Source organism: Sus scrofa, chromosome 5 (assembly GCF_000003025.6).
Source record: "Sus scrofa isolate TJ Tabasco breed Duroc chromosome 5, Sscrofa11.1, whole genome shotgun sequence".
Taxonomy (NCBI): Eukaryota; Metazoa; Chordata; class Mammalia; order Artiodactyla; family Suidae; genus Sus; species Sus scrofa.
The window spans coordinates 28834794-28851311 of NC_010447.5; the positions used below are offsets into that span (position 1 = coordinate 28834794).

At 37.5% G+C, this 16518-nt stretch overlaps 1 protein-coding gene across 4 annotated transcripts in view; it reads left to right on the forward strand.

The window, feature by feature from the left end:
* The window catches only part of XPOT (exportin for tRNA), a 196366-nt gene that overhangs the window by 155823 nt on the left and 24025 nt on the right, over positions 1 to 16518 (forward strand). For all 4 annotated transcript variants that reach the window (XM_021091942.1, XM_021091941.1, XM_021091943.1 and 1 more), the window contains 13 exons: positions 2025 to 2107; positions 5204 to 5260; positions 6191 to 6260; positions 7040 to 7258; positions 8796 to 8980; positions 9085 to 9253; positions 11363 to 11599; positions 12592 to 12630; positions 12766 to 12828; positions 14290 to 14414; positions 14775 to 14919; positions 15080 to 15199; positions 15820 to 15914. In XM_021091942.1, the coding sequence (XP_020947601.1) occupies positions 2025 to 2107; positions 5204 to 5260; positions 6191 to 6260; positions 7040 to 7258; positions 8796 to 8980; positions 9085 to 9253; positions 11363 to 11599; positions 12592 to 12630; positions 12766 to 12828; positions 14290 to 14414; positions 14775 to 14919; positions 15080 to 15199; positions 15820 to 15914 (1607 nt within the window). The remainder of the gene's footprint in view (positions 1 to 2024; positions 2108 to 5203; positions 5261 to 6190; positions 6261 to 7039; positions 7259 to 8795; positions 8981 to 9084; positions 9254 to 11362; positions 11600 to 12591; positions 12631 to 12765; positions 12829 to 14289; positions 14415 to 14774; positions 14920 to 15079; positions 15200 to 15819; positions 15915 to 16518) is intronic.

Here is a 16518-nt window from a genome sequence, read left to right on the forward strand (position 1 = left end):
TTTTAAACCAGCATCAGGACTATCAGAACTTCTTTTTCATCCTAAAAGAAAATGGTATGTCAGTGACAATTCTAGCAACCAAATCACACCTCCTTCCCCACTTTTTTGTTAAGTGAAGGTGCCAGGGCAACATACATGATTGACTTCAGCCTTGTCTCCTGCCCTGGCCACTGAGATATTCCTAAAGGAAACCCTAGGTTTCGTGGAATAAATGTTAGACATATGAACTGGATTATCTTGTAGCGGCTTGGATTCCTGTATTCTTAATTTCTAAAGATAGCCCTTACATACACTTAAGATGGTATTTAGTGATCTTCATCAACTCACCTTCATTTGCCTGGTCAGGGGGAGCAGCCATTGAGACCACATATGAAAACCCATCCCTCATTCATGCAATTACATAATATGGGGAACTACCACCTAAATATATAGTGGCTTTTTGCTTCTTATTTTCTTTAACCTCTAACCCAGAGAAAAAAATAATTTTATGTCTTGACCCATTACATATGTAAGTAGATATAAACATAAATACATACAAATATATGACATATACACACATGACTAAAACAAGTTACACAAAATAATTGTTACTCTTGCTCAGTCCAGTGCACTCTGATAACTCTGTTTCATTTTTTACATTTCCTGATCTAGACTGATAAAATTGACTTGTCACTAATGGGGCACAAACCACATTAAAAAAAAAGAGAAAATACTGGCTAATTGAAATTAGGTTCCTGTAAGACCTAATTTTTTCTTTCTTTTTTTTTTGGTCTTTTTAGGGCCACACCCACAGCATATGGAAGTTCCCAGGCTGGGCGGTCTAATCAGAGCTGTAGCCGCTGGCCTACACCACAGTCACAGCAACACCAGATCCAAGCCACATCTGCAACCTACACCACAGCTCATGGCAATGTCAGATACTTAACCCACTGAGCAAGGCCAAGGATCGAACCTGTGTCCTCATAGATAGTCAGATTCCTTTCCACTGAGCCACAGCAGGAACTCCATGTAAGACTTAATATTGTTCCTAACTCATTTCAATGTTGGTATCAGTACACAGTTGCTCTAAACTCATTTAGCAGTGTTTGTAGAGATTACATGTAATTTTCTTGGCTGTTGGAGATATTTTTTATAAGTTGTTGAGATTATCGTTTGTCCATTGTCATATGTGAAAGCTGCGTCTATCATTGATGCCACTTGCAGCGTACTAATGGAAGAGCGGCATTTTCCCAAAGCGGTCTGGTTGAGAGCATGTGAACTTGGTGCTGCATCCATTCTAGAGTATGCTTGCTCTTATAACAAGACCCAGGATTCATGAATAGAGGGATGAGAAACACATTTCCTAAAGCTTTGACCTTTTTGTACTCTGATTTTAATGTCACTTTTTAGGGAATTTACATGATAAAGTTGAAGAATTGAAATACTCCTTTTCTGTTAAACAGTTGATCAGATGATATACAGAGTACGTTTCATCTTTTGTGTGTTTTAGGGCTGCATGTGTGGCACATTGACATTCCCAGGCTAGGGGTCACATCGGAGCTACAGCTGTTGTTCTACACCACAGCCACAGCAATGCTGGATCTGAGCCCCATCTGCGACTTACACCACAGCTCACGGCAAGCGCCAGATCCTTAACCCACTGAGGAAGGCCAGGGATCGAACCCACAACCTCATGATTCCTAGTCGGATTCGTTTCCGCTGCACCACAACAGGAACTCCAAGTATTTTTTATCTTCATCTTCCTAATAACCCAGGCAGGTCTGCAGACATTTTTGTGTTGTTTCCTATGCTGTAGGGCAACAGGTTTGAGTATCCAACTCATGAGATTTGGTTTTTACTTAACTTTTTTCTGGGAATGATCACCAAGTTGCATATACTCAGAAGCTTGAATTCAATGTTTAGCTTTTTTTTTTTTTAAGAGTCAGTGATTTATTGTTGGTTGGTTACTTCCAAAAAACTTTGAGTATTGGCAGGGAATTGAAATTGACTATTCCAAATGCATTTTCTGCTTTGCAATCTTATAGGCCCTGGCCTATTTTGAGCAGTTAAAGATTTCTCCAGATGCCTGGCAGGTGTGTGCAGAAGCTTTGGCCCAGAGGACGTACAGGTAATTAAAACTTGCATGACTTATAGAAGAATTTAAATTTTTGTGAACTTGACAGGGTTGTTATATTTACCTGTTTAGAAAATGCCTTTATAAAAACATTTTATGACTTAGGTTTTAGAAAACTTCAGTGTAGAAATGAGAAAAATAGTAAAATAATAACTTGACCCTTCCAAAATTGACTTTTCATTGAAACAATCCTTTACCTTATTCTGAATACCTGGCAGCAGATCCCAACTGCAGCATAGTACAATAGAAACTTCCTTATCTTTTTATGATGGTGAGGGATAATTACCTTTCTAAAAAGTTGATAAAGGACATAATCATTAATTATGTATGTCTTAATTTTTTTTTTGTCTTTTTTAGGGCTGTACCCGTGGCATATGGAGGTTCCCAGGCTAGGGCTGAATTGGAGCTATAGCTGCCAGTCTATGCCACAGCCACAGCAACATGGGATTCCAGCCACATCTGCAACCCACACCACAGCTCACGGCAACACCAGATCTTTAACCCACTGAGCAAGGCCTCATGGATACTAGTTGGGTTCATTAACCACTGAGCCCTGATGGGAACTCCTTAATTTTTTATTTTAATGTAAAGTATATACATATCCAGTTACTAATCTTTTGATTAGTGTATGCACCACTGGCATTCACTTCATCATTCTTAACATTGATCGCACCCATAATTGACCCAATTTATTCCCATCGCTAATTTTTCTGATTGTCTTTCCATTCCATATCACATTTGTACAAGATTTTCCTCCCTGCAATGTGACTTTCTATGAAGTCTTTCTAAAGCATTCGACCTAATTTTTACAAAAATAAAAATCGTTATCATACTCATTAGTTGATATAAAATTTAATTAAGTTATTTCTCTACAGGAGTTCCCGTCGTGGCGCAGTGGTTAACGAATCCGACTAGGAACCATGAGGTTGCGGGTTCAATCCCTGCCCTTGCTCAGTGGGTTAACGATCCGGCGTTGCCGTGAGCTGTGGTGTAGGTTGCAGACGCGGCTCGGATCCTGCGTTGCTGTGGCTCTGGCGTAGGCCGGCGGCTACAGCTCCGATTCAACCCCTAGCCTGGGAACCTCCATATGCCGAGGAAGCGGCCCAAGGGAATAGCAAAAAAAAAGACAAAAAAAAACAACAAAAAAAAAAAATAAGTTATTTCTCTACAAAAGAAGTATAGCTGACAGTGAGACTTGGGGAAACACAACTGACATTGTAAACAAACAACTCTACTAGTGAGCGTAGAAGTTCATGGGGTCATTGATGATTACCAGCTAGAGTTTTTGGCCTGCTATAGGTATCAGTCACTACATTTTATAGCCAGAAAGTAAATGCTCCAGTTTAGTGAAAGTTGATTTCATGAACATTTATATGTCTTAAAGTAAATAAGGGCTGACTTTTAATTAAAGGCTCCCTATAGTTTATATTTGAGTGGAAAATCTAAGGCTCATATATTCAGTTAAAGCTTCAGTGCCACCCATGACAGGAATAGAAAACCTGAGGTCTTGGAAGAGATGCTCATTAAATGTAATTTTTTTTTTTTTTTTTTTTTTTTTTTTTTTTTGTCTTTTTGCCTTTTTCTAGAGCCACTGTCGTGGCATATGGAGGTTCCCAGGCTAGGGGTCAAATCAGAGCTGTAGCCATCAGCCTGCGCCACAGCTACAGCAACGCCAGATCTGAGCTGCGTCTGCGACCTACACCACAGCTCACAGCAACGCCGGATCTTTAACCCACTGAGAGAGGCCAGGGATCGAACCTGTAACCTCCTGGTTCCTAGTCGGATTCATTAACCACTGAGCCATGATGGGAACCCCTCATTAAATGTAATTTTTTTTTAATTGTTTCATTTTGTTAAGCGTGAAGTTATTTTGTTTGGTTAATTGATTTAGTCTAAATGAAGATAACATATCCTTTTTTTTTTTTTTTTTTTTTTTTTTTTGCTATTTCTTAAGCCGCTCCCACGGCATATGGAGTTTCCCAGGTTAGGGGTCGAATCGGAGCTGTAGCCGCCAGCCAAAGCCAGAGCCGCAGCAATGCTGGATCCGAGCCGCGTCTTCGACCTACACCACAGCTCATGGCAACGCCGGATCCTTAACCCACTGAACAAGGGTGGGGATCAAACCCGCAACCTTATGGTTCCTAGTCGGATTCATTAACCACTGCGCCACGACGGGAACTCCAACATATCCATTCTTATATTGACTAAGGTAGCTTTATATATGAAAAATTGTTCCATGACTACACCTGGCCCACACCAACTGTCTAAGATGAACAGATTGTTTTGTTCAATAAGGTGACATGATCAGAATTTGTAGCTGGCTTGCTACAGTTCTGCTGTCATCCCTAGAGAGACCATTGAAGTAGATAATGGGTGGGTATTGATTTTTTACTCCTGCGTTATAAGGGTAGTATATTTGTAACTTGGTGTTCTGTGTGCATTTGAGACTGGCCTGCCATTCCAGGTGACTCTGCTTGTTTTGGATTTGGCTGCAATAGAACTTGTTAGTATGACTTGGATGATGACCATCTCTGATTTGACTCAGACTCTGGCTATTCTACCATTTGTCCTCTTTTTTTTTTTTTTTTTTTTTTTTTTTCCAAATGTCCACCCTCTTGACATAGCCAAGTTCCTGGGCCAGGAATCGGATCCAAGCCACAGCTGCAACCTACACCACAGTTGCAGCAATTCTGGATCCTTAACCTGCTGTGGCGCAGTGGGAACTCCCATTTGCCATTTTACGTATAGCCTTTTATTGTAAAATGTAGGAGTGGTTCCAGGAATCCTAACATCTAAAATTTAGGAGGAATGCCTTATGTTTGCAAAGCAATGTATGTACTTAAAATGCATCTTAATTTTTTTTGGGGGGGGGTTATTCTGCTTGCCAGATTTAATAGAAGTACTGAATATTGTATGCTGTTTAAGTTTTCTTAGCTTTTTAAACAGATGGAGGTGAATGTAATAATTGATTAATAAACCAAAGGGCTAGTTTGAGAAACTTTGCAACTGTGTTATTCATTACTATTTAACCTTTAATTTGTTTTCCCCAATTTATATTCTTCTTATATAATTTTTTTGTTTGTTTTTCAGTGATGATCACATTAAGTTTTTCTGCTTTCAAGTATTAGAACATCAAGTTAAATACAAGTAAGTCTTCTCTCTTTCTCGCTCTTTTTTTTTTTTTTAAGGCTCAAACCGTGACATATGGAAGTTCCCAGGCTAGGGTTGAATTGGAGCTGTAGCTGCCGGCCTACACCCACAGCAACGTGGGATCTGAGCCATGTCTGCAACCTACATCACAGCTCATGGCAACGCCGGATCCTTAACATAGTGAATGAGGCCAGGGATGGAATCCACATCTTCATAGATACTAGTCCGGTTTGCTACCACTGAGCCATGACGGGAACTCCAAAGTAAGGCTTTTCTTACTAAGATTTGTGAGGAGAGGCCATTTTTTAAATTTATTTTTTCCTCTTTGGGGACACTGTAACATATCCAACTTAATGGATTTTTTGATTTATCTCAAAGTGCTTTATAAATACTGAGTTCATTGGTTACTTGTAAAAATTCATTCTTTTCATAGGGGAAAAAAAGAGATTTCCAGCTTCTCTGGAAAAAAATCAGAAGATCAAAAGCACCGTGCCTGTTTCTCTACATGGTGTCTCTTCGTTAGAGTTAGGTGGCGATGTGGGCACTTGTATTTTGAACGCCTGCTTTAATTAAGCAAAAACAGTGAATCATTGCTCAGAGGATGCTTAGTTTGCCTACAGATTTATTTTGTAAACCACGGACCTCAGACCATGGACATATTTCCATTTGAAAAATTGTACAGCCGCCCTTTTTGTTTTAACATAAACTGAATTACAGATCAGACTAAGATCAATGTTGATACCCCCACGTGCCACTCCGACCTCTATCTTTAAAGCAATGATGAGAGCGGTATTATTAGTTTATTTTAGGGAATTTTAGATAATTGAGTACTATGCAGATGTTCTCTTTCAAATGTAAGAGGCTGTTACTTTTTTAAAACCATGGACACCAAATATAGCCATTATTTTTCTTCTTTATTTTGAACAGATATTCAGAACTAACAACTATTCAGCAACAACTCATTAGGGAGACGCTCATATCTTGGCTTCAAGCTCAGGTAAAATAGTAGTTTTTACATTTAGTACTTTGAATTACCAAATGTTTAAATTTTCATTTTTGTAGCAGTTTGCAGCTTCACTTCAAAAATGTCAGTCATTTATCCTCCATTTGATCATGTAGCTCTTTTGGAAAGTGCTGGTTTTAAAGATCTTGGGTAGATAAAAACTTAGCAATAACTTAAATTATATCAAAAATTGAAACTTATTCTTTCTGTGACACATGGTGGAAACTTTGGTTTTAAAATGTAACTTTTTTTTTTAAACTACTTGATGAAAGTGGCTTTTCTGTTGACCCTTAAGGTGAGCCCCCCGGGACAGCCTCTTCACAAAGAGCCCTTTTCATAGGAGCCAATAGAGTTCTTTATTCACAAGGTGTTCTTTTTCCTTAATCTTAGCTAATCCTAGCATATAAAGCAGTTGTGTAGCTATGATTTTTATTTTCCTTAAAGAGCAAACAGCTAGAAGAAAAATCATGGAATTTTTTTGCTTCTTAGAAAACAGTTATAGAAACTAGTGAAACTTTGCCCATGGAACTTTTCTCTGAAAGTGTGAGGGTGAGAAATAACGATTAGCACCCTGGTTCATTTGATGGTTCTCCATCTGGCCATCTGGCCAGTCACTTCAGTACTTTGGTAATTTTCAAGCATGTTTGTTGCACAGCTCTTCTAGACTATAGTGAAGTTTGGTAGGATTTTGCCTATTAATGCTAAATAGGAAAACATTGTCTGAGTCTTTACAGCTTACATTTAATTTTATGAACTGTTTCTCTCTCTGTCAGATGCTGAATCCCCAAGCAGAGAAGACCTTTATACGAAATAAAGCAGCCCAAGTCTTTGCCTTGCTCTTTGTTACAGAGTATCTCACTAAATGGCCCAAGTTTTTTTTTGACATTCTCTCGGTAGTGGACCTAAATCCAAGGGGAGTAGATCTGTACCTCCGAATTCTCATGGCTATTGATTCAGAGTTGGTGGATCGTGATGTGGTGCATACATCAGAGGCAAGTAACTATCTGTTAATTTTAAGTTTTTGTAGCAGATAATGGGCACATAATAAAAGCATCAAGAAGGTTTTTTGTTTTTTTTTTTGAGATTAAACTTTATTAAGAGTACTGTTATGTAGAGTTGCCTGGTGGCTCAGTGGATTAAGGATCTGGCATTGTCATGTTGTGTTTTGAGTCCAGTGCCTGGCCATGGAACTTCTATATGCCACAGGTACAGCCAAAAAAAAAAAAAAGAATACTTATAGATTTACTCAACATTTTGAATTTTGTTTCACAATGAAACTTACACTTGGGGTTTTTTTTCCCCAGCTGTAGGGTGAAATTAGAATATTTAGGGTTGGAGTTCCCGTCATGGCGCAGTGGTTAACGAATCCGACTAGGAACCATGACGTTGCAGGTTCGATCCCTGGCCTTGTTCAGTGGGTTAAGGATCCAGCGTTGCCATGAGCCATGGTGTAGGTTGCAGACACAGCTCGGATCCCACATTGATGTGACTCTGGCATAGGCTGTCAGCTACAGCTCCGATTCAACCCCTAGCCTGGGAACCTCCATATGCCGCAGCAGCGGCCCAAGAAATTGCAAAAAGACCAAAAAAAAAAAAAAATTAGGTTGGTTGGTTTGTTTGTTTTTGCCTTTTAGGAGTGCACACCTGGCATATGGAAGTTCCCAGGCTAGGGGTCAAATCGGAGCTACAGCTGCCAGCCACAGCCACAGCAGTGCAGGATCTGAGCTGTGTCTGTGACCTACATTACAGCTCACGGCAATCCCGGATCCTTAACCCACTGAGCAAGGCTAGGAATATAGAACCTGCATCCTCATAGGTACAAGTCAAGCTTGTTAACCACTGAGCCATGACAGGAACTCCCAGAGTATTCAGGTTTTTTCTTTAACTAGACAAGCACAGCCTATAGTGAAATATACAAACTGATTTTTTTTCCTGTGAATTTGTTAAGAAATGTGGCCTATATTTACTACTGCTTTATAGTCACTGGGTGAGAAAGAAGCATTGCTTATGAGTCAGTGCTGGGTTCTTCTGTATTCTCAGTCACATAGCTCATCACCTTAGTCTTTATTTCTTCATTACACAATATAACTTTCTCCTTTTTTTTAAGAAACACAATAGAAATACCTTAATTCAATGTATATAATAATGTTAGGTGATTGTATGTCAAATATGTTTACAACATTTTTAAAGGATATTATTGTTTATTTAAGTTATTGCTATTAGTTAATTTAAGTATGTTTGCATAATATTGGGAAATAACTTTTATCATGTCTTAGGATTTCTAAATAATGTTTATAGTGTGTAATAAGAAATTAAGTCTCGCATTGAAGAATAGAATAGAAGGAGCAGTTAGACTCACAGGTTCTCTTTTAAGAGCTAATAAATAGGAAATAGGGGCAGGGAAGGTGTTAACAAGTCTGGAAGTTTAGTGGTGAGGAACTTACTGTATGCAACTATTCTTTCATTTGTCAAGCATTATTTTGAGACGTAATGTATTTTGCTTATAAGGCATTTTGTTTTGTCTTTTAGGAGGCTCGTAGGAATACTCTCATAAAAGATACCATGAGGGAACAGTGCATTCCAAACTTGGTGGAATCATGGTACCAAATCCTACAAAATTACCAGTATACTAACTCAGAAGTGACATGTCAGTGCCTTGAAGTAGTTGGGGCTTATGTCTCTTGGATAGACTTATCCCTTATAGCCAATGATAGGTAAGGTAAAATACCTGTATTTTCAAAATATAAACCTGCAAAGTACAGTCTGAAAAACTCATAAATTTGAAAATGTTGTAACAATTTTATTTCTCTATTACTAGGTTTATAAATATGCTGCTAGGTCATATGTCAATAGAAGTTCTACGGGAAGAAGCTTGTGATTGTTTATTTGAAATTGTAAATAAAGGAATGGATCCTGTTGATAAAATGAAACTAGTAGAATCTTTGTGTCAAGTATTACAGTCTGCTGGGTTTTTTAGCATTGACCAGGTCAGTAAATGTACGTGTAATGTTTTGGAAATTGTTAGAACTAGGATAGGTACTAATTTAAATGTTCATTCCAGCGTTCCCTTCATGGCTCAGCAGTTAACGAACTTGACTAATATCCGTGAGGATCTGGGTTTGATCCCTGGCTGTGAACTCTGGTGTAGGTCACAGACGAGGCTTGGATCCCATGGGGCTGTGGCTGTGGCTAGCAGCTGTAGCTCCAGTTTGACCCCTAGCCTGGGAACTTCCATATGCCATGGGTATGGCCCTAAAAAGAAAAAAAAGTGCATTTCTTTTCTTTTTCTTATTGCTTCTTTTTTTTTTTTTTTTTTTTTTTTTTTTTTTTAGTGTTAGAAACTTCCCTGAGAGTATAATAATGAAACATTGTATCCAGAAAGCCATAGTGTTATCTGTAACATTTGCCTGGAGCAACAGATTATGCTATAGACTAAAACTTGAAGATCTGGGATGGTACTTAAATTTGTGCATTTCTAACAAACACTCAATGATGCTGTGATACCATTGATTCATGAATCGTACTGTAGGAAGCATGACCGCTACATTTTGACCAAAATAGATTCAATTATAAATATTATATTTCAATCATATTTTTTACTGATTTTTGATTTTTTTTATTTTATTATAGTTAATTTACAGAGTTCTGTCAATTTCTGCTGTACAGCAAAGTGACCCATTACATTCTTTTTCTCACATTATCCTCTCATTATATTATATCACCAGTGATTAGATACAATTCCCTGTGCTATATAGCAGTATCTGATTGCTTATCCACTCCAAATGCAATAGTATGCATCTACTAACTGCATCAATCATATTTTTGAAGCATTACGAATTTGAGCTATTAGAAATTAGCCTCAAGGGAGTTCTGTTGGGAACCATAAGGTTGTGGGTTCAATCCCTGGCCTCTCTCAGTGGGTTAAGGATCCAGGGTTGCCGTGAGCTGTGGTGTAGGACAAGGCTCAGATCCCGCATTGCTGAGGCTCTGGTATAGGCTGGCAGCTACAGCTCCAATTGGACCCCTAGCCTGGGAACTTCCATATGCTGTGCGTGTGGCCCTAAAAAAGGCAAAAAGACAAAAAAAAAAAAAGAAATTAGCCTCAGCAGAATTAGGGCTCTGAGTACGGCGAATTAGTAATTTAGAAAGAGAATTAAAAGATCTTTATTTTAATTTTACGTGTGATTAGTGATAAAGAATTACTAAGAATTCTTTTGTCAGCAGTACAGCGCTGGTGTTTTCCTGGCTGACAAATAGTTTTCTTACATTGGTAATAACCTTCTTATTTATTCTCTTATAAAAGACCTAAAATGCTGAAAGTAAAATCTCTTTCTATAGGAGAACAGCATAAGGATAATTAATGAAAATTACCTAAGTTTGAGTTCTAGCTCTAATGCTGATGTGATCTTAGCCAGGTTACTGTAATAGCAGTTTTATCTCTGTAGTTGAGGTTAAAATTAAGTAATACCAGAATGAACTGTAGTGAATTATTACCCACAGCATAGTATGGCAGCATTAACCTTTTTTTTTTTTTTTTTTTTTTTTTTGCTTTTACACATCTGCAGCACTTGGACGTTCCCAGTTTGGGGTCAAATCGGAACTGCAGGTGCCTGCCTACACCACAGCCATAGCAAAGCCACAGCTGAAACTTGTGCTGCAGCTCACAGCAGTTGCGGATCCTTAACCCACTGAGCAAGGCCAGGGATCGAACCCGCATCCACATGGGTATTATTTGGGTTCTTAACTTGCTGAGCCACAACAGGAACTCCTGGCAGCATTAACTTTATTAGGTTGTATATACTAAATAGTTTAGAGTTTTGAAACCACAGAACTTTTTTTTTTTTTTTTAAGCTTTTATAAGTTTGCAGTGTCTCGTGACTATAGTCATTCAAACTAGCTTTAAAAAGTTAGTATTAGTGGATAATAATGGAAGAATTCAAATTCAGGTTTTTAAAATTTTCCAGTCAAAATAGTAGGCTTAAATGTCTAACGTTAATTTAAAATTGAATCCTATAATTGGCATTTGATTCATACTTAAGTTTAGAGTTTTCCCTCTTAATTGGTTGGTTTTAAATTGATGTCTGTATTATTTGTAGGAAGAAGATGTTGACTTCCTGGCCAGATTTTCTAAACTGGTCAATGGAATGGGACAGTCATTGATAGTTAGCTGGACTAAATTAATTAAGAATGGGGATATCAAGAATGCTCAGGAGGCACTACAAGCTATTGAAACAAAAGTGGCGCTGATGCTGCAGCTCCTAATTCATGAGGATGATGACATCTCTTCTAACATTATTGGATTTTGTTATGATTACCTTCACATTTTGAAACAGGTAAATCTTTATTTTAATCTTTTATCCAGTAGATAATATTAAAAAGACCATAGAGAATTGGAAAATACAAGTGAAAATACCCATAATTTTAATGGATATTTACTGTTAAATATTAATACATTCTCCCCCCCCCCTTAAGCTTCTTAGCCAGAAAACAGAAATGTCCAGGTTCTAAAGTTCACTAGAATAAAAAACTTCAGAATTAGTTACAGGTTTAGGTCATTTTTTTTCCTTTTTTTTTAGAATCTGTGTTTATTTCTAAATATGGTAGAAATTTTATTAAACATAGTTCATTATTTCTTATAAACAGGTTTTTTTACAATTACAAATATCCCCCTAGAGAGTTGCTTCCAATTATAGAAGAACTTAAAATGTAGAGGAGATAATAGAACTTAAAATGTAGAGGAAATGAATCTCCCATATTATATAGCATGTTGTCTTTTAAAGAATTAACTTCTCGTTATGGCATTAAATGAGAGCTATCCTTTTTTATTTACATTAAATTAGTTGAATCAAGTCAAGCTTAAAATAATTTTTTTCCAAACGGAGTTTAGCTTCTCTTTATTGTTGTAAACATGTGATGCATGCATACTTTAATAAATTTTAGACAAGGTGAAAGGTAAGAAGAAAGTTAAAATCACAGTTGCTAATCCACACTGTGTATCTCATAGTGGGTTTCTAGGCTTTTTTGGCCTTTTTTAAAAACAAGATGAGATCATACTTTACTGTTCTCTAACCTACCTCTTTGCTGAGTATAAGTATCTTTAAAAGTCAAATTTATCTACTTGTCTTTGCCAACATGTCAAGTTACTTACTAGAAGTAAAATTGCTAGATTTTAGATTAAGTAGATTTTAAATATAGAAAGATACTGCCATGTGCCCTCTAGAAAAGTTGTGTGTGTGTTTGGAAAGATTTTAGCTGATTAGAAAAATATTCTGATAAATAAGTATAACTTCAGGAGATCTAATAAATGATTGCTCTCTTTCAACAGCTTACAGTGCTCTCAGATCAACAGAAAGCTAATGTAGAGGTAAATGACTTCTTTTTGCTTTTTTTAAACCAATAATAGAATCTATGTCTGCAGTCCGCCTTAACATATATCTTAATTTCAGATTATATGGAATTAAAGGAAACAAACAAAAGATAATTTTATTCTAAATTTTAGGCAATCATGTTGGCCGTTATGAAGAAATTAACTTACGATGAAGAATATAACTTTGAAAATGAGGTAAGAATTTTGCATTGAGGAGAAATCAGTTTTAATTTTATTGCGTACTTACGTCAAATTAATATTTCAAGTTTTGATTATCTCTTAAGAGTTTTTTAAAACAAGAAGTATTTTACCTTTTCTTTTTTGTTTTTTGTTCTTAGTTTTTTAGGACTGTACCCGTGGCATATGGAAGTTCCCAGGTCAAATCAGAGCTACAGCTGCCGGCCTACTTCATAGCTACAGCAACGCCAGATCCGAACCGCATCTGTGACCTATGCCAAAGTTTATGGCAATGCTGGATCCTTAGCCCACTGACCAAGGCCAGGGATTGAACCCACATCCTCACAGACATTGTGTTGGCTTCTTAACCTGTGGAGCCACAATGAGGACTCCCTACCCTTATTTATTGACCTCCACTTAGGTGAAATTAATGGAAACCTCATAATCCATTTTTTTTGTGTGTGTTATCCCTTATTAAAACACTTTGTAGCTCTGGACTTCACAAAATATTGAGAGTATTGTTGGTAGCCGTATTTCAGTTTATAAAGTGATTAGTTGAGGACCAGCTGGTGGACCTCAGATCATAAATGTCAGTGGGAGGGTGAGAATGAGGCACTTAACCGTCTCTGTACCTCTTCTGGTTAAAATCTTGTCTGGGGCTGTCAGTCATCTTCCTAGCAAACATAGGGTCATCAGAGCTTTCTTGCAACTTAGTCTTGGCAGATACTATTTAACTGTGTGCTAACGTATTCTACTACCCACCTCAGGCAGTCAAAACTTTAGAACTATAAGAGAATAATGGTGATGATCACCAACACACTGTGCAGTTACAAAGTGCCAGGCTTGTGCCATCTATCTTCAATCATGTGGTATTATTAAAGTTTTTGTAACAGTGAAGATACACGGAGTATAGATAAGGTACCAAAGTTATAGAGCCCAGTGTGAACCCATTCTGGCTTATACTTTAGTTTTTAACCTCCTCCCTATGCTGTTTCTGGCTCCAGGTTTTCATGGTCTAGTGCTGTGTTTAAAATCAGGTATTTGTGGGCAGGAGGGGAAAAGCTCCTGAGTACAGTAAGTTTTCCTACAAAAATAAATAATTAATGAAAAAATAAAAGTGCATTTTAAATTTGTAAGTACAGAAAATGGGAATTCACCATTTATGTGAATTTTGTGATCTTTTAAGTTTTTTATTTTTATTTTTTATTAATTAATTTATTTATTTATTTTTGTCTTTTTGCCTTTTCAAGGGCCGCCCCCATGGCATGTGGAGGTTCCCAGGCTAGGGGTCTAATCAGAGCTGTAGCCACTGGCCTACACCACAGCTCATGACAACGCCGGATCCTTAACCCACTGAGCAAGGCCAGGGATCGAACCCGAAACCTCATGGTTCCTAGTCCAGATTCGTTAACCACTGAGCCACGACAGGAACTCCATGTGATCTTTTAGGTTTTTTTTAATGGAAATTTTAAACTATAGGGTGAAGATGAAGCCATGTTTGTAGAATATAGAAAACAACTGAAGTTATTGTTGGACAGACTTGCTCAAGTTTCACCAGAGTTACTGCTGGCTTCTGTTCGCAGAGTTTTTAGTTCTACCCTGCAGTAAGTTCGTAACACTGTTTCTAACACTGTTTTCTCCCTGATGATCTATCCTAAGTGATTCACGTGCCTTATTAATCTGTGTCACTTATTAAGATCTTATTTGTATCTCTGAAACAGTGCACTTGTCTCTTTAATTTATCTTGATCCTTTTGGGAAATACTGTTATTTGGAACATAATAAAATGGATTACATTCATTATTTATACTTTTGTGATAGGAATTATGTTGCCTGGCGACGTTAACAATTCCTATGACTTTTTAATCATTAAAGAAGCCTTTGTTGGTGACTTTTTATCATGTGCATCACTGGTTGTGTAGAAAGTTTATATTAAGCTCTCACCGACATATTATACCTTGGTAGGAATTGGCAGACTACACGGTTTATGGAAGTTGAAGTAGCAATAAGATTGCTGTATATGTTGGCAGAAGCTCTTCCAGTATCTCATGGTGCTCACTTCTCAGGTGATGTTTCAAAAGCTAGTGCTTTGCAGGATATGATGCGAACTGTAAGTATACTACAGATAATTTATCTTGAACCTAATTTTCTGTTTTTATTTAAGCTAATGAGAGTTCCTTAATTGTTAGTGCTATATGTTAATGTTAATATGGGGGCATTTTGATGTTGCAATAAATAAGGATAGATTTCTTAATTTTTTCCTGCTCCAGTTGGTAACATCAGGAGTTAGTTCCTATCAGCACACATCTGTGACATTGGAGTTCTTCGAAACTGTTGTTAGATATGAAAAGTTTTTCACAGTTGAACCTCAACACATTCCATGTGTATTAGTAAGTATACATTGTCATTTTCCATGTGTTTCAGCTAATGAGCAGATAGTATTCTATCTTCCTTTCATAACTTTTCCACAACCAAAAGCTCTTAAAAAACACTTGACCACACTGCAGATAACCTCGCTTCCATTTTCTTAAAATGGAGTTTCTGGGAGTTCCCGCCATGGCTCAGTGGTTAACAAACCCAGTTAGCATCCATGAGGGTGAGGGTTCGATCCCTGGCCTCGCTTAGTGGGTTAAGGACCCGGCATTGCTGTGAGCTGTGGTGTAGGTAGCAGACGCGGCTCGGCTCAGATCTGGCATTGCTATGGCTCTGGCGTAGGCTGGCGGCTACAGCTCCGATTTGACCCCTAGCCTGGGAACCTCAATATGCCATGGGTGCGGCCCTAAAAAAAAGACAAAAAAATAAAATGGAGTTTCTGTCTAGTTCATCATTTAAAAACAAGTCCTCAAGGGCCTGTTTGTGTGTGATGTTGGGTTACTTGTTATGTATGTACCTGGTTCCTCCCTTCCCGAGCTAAAAGGTAAAATTGGATGTGAACAAGTGTGTTATGGCAGTGGCGATGAGCGCCTTACAGAAGTGCAGAAATAATAAAAAGTGTCTCTGTTTTCTTCAGATGGCCTTCCTAGATCACAGGGGTCTGCGACACAATAGCGCAAAAGTACGGAGCAGAACAGCTTACCTGTTTTCTAGATTTGTCAAATCTCTCAAGTAAGTACAAAATTTCAGATATTATGTTTAATTCTTGTTTTCCGGATTGGTAAGTAAGATATAAATTATTTCCCCTAAGAACCTGTGGTAGATATGGTTTTCTGTTCTAAGGCTTTTTTTTTTTTTTTTCTTTTTTTTAATTTAGGTATTCCTTTTTTGTATCACGGTGTTGTGATTTCTTATACATTTCATTAGCCCAGGTACTTTGTTCATCATTAAACAGTGGTTTGTTTGAACACTTTGATATGTAACAACTGTCATCACTAATGATATTAATTACTTAACAGCTTTATTGCTGTGGATCAGTATATGGCTTCTTTGAAATTCTAAAGATGATATTCCTTGGAGATATATTTTTAATTTAATCTGTTTTGTACTATATTGTTCTTTACTAGTACCATTTTTTGGTATGAAAACTACTCATTCTTAGGCTTATAAAGTTGTGATTTTATTTTATTTTATTTTTGTCTTTTTAGGGCCATACCTTCAGAATATAGAAGTTCCCAGGCTAGGGGTTCATTTGCAGCTGTAGCTGCTGGGATCCTTAACACACTGAGCAAGGCCAGGGGTTGAATTCGCATCCTCATGGATACTAGTCGGGTTC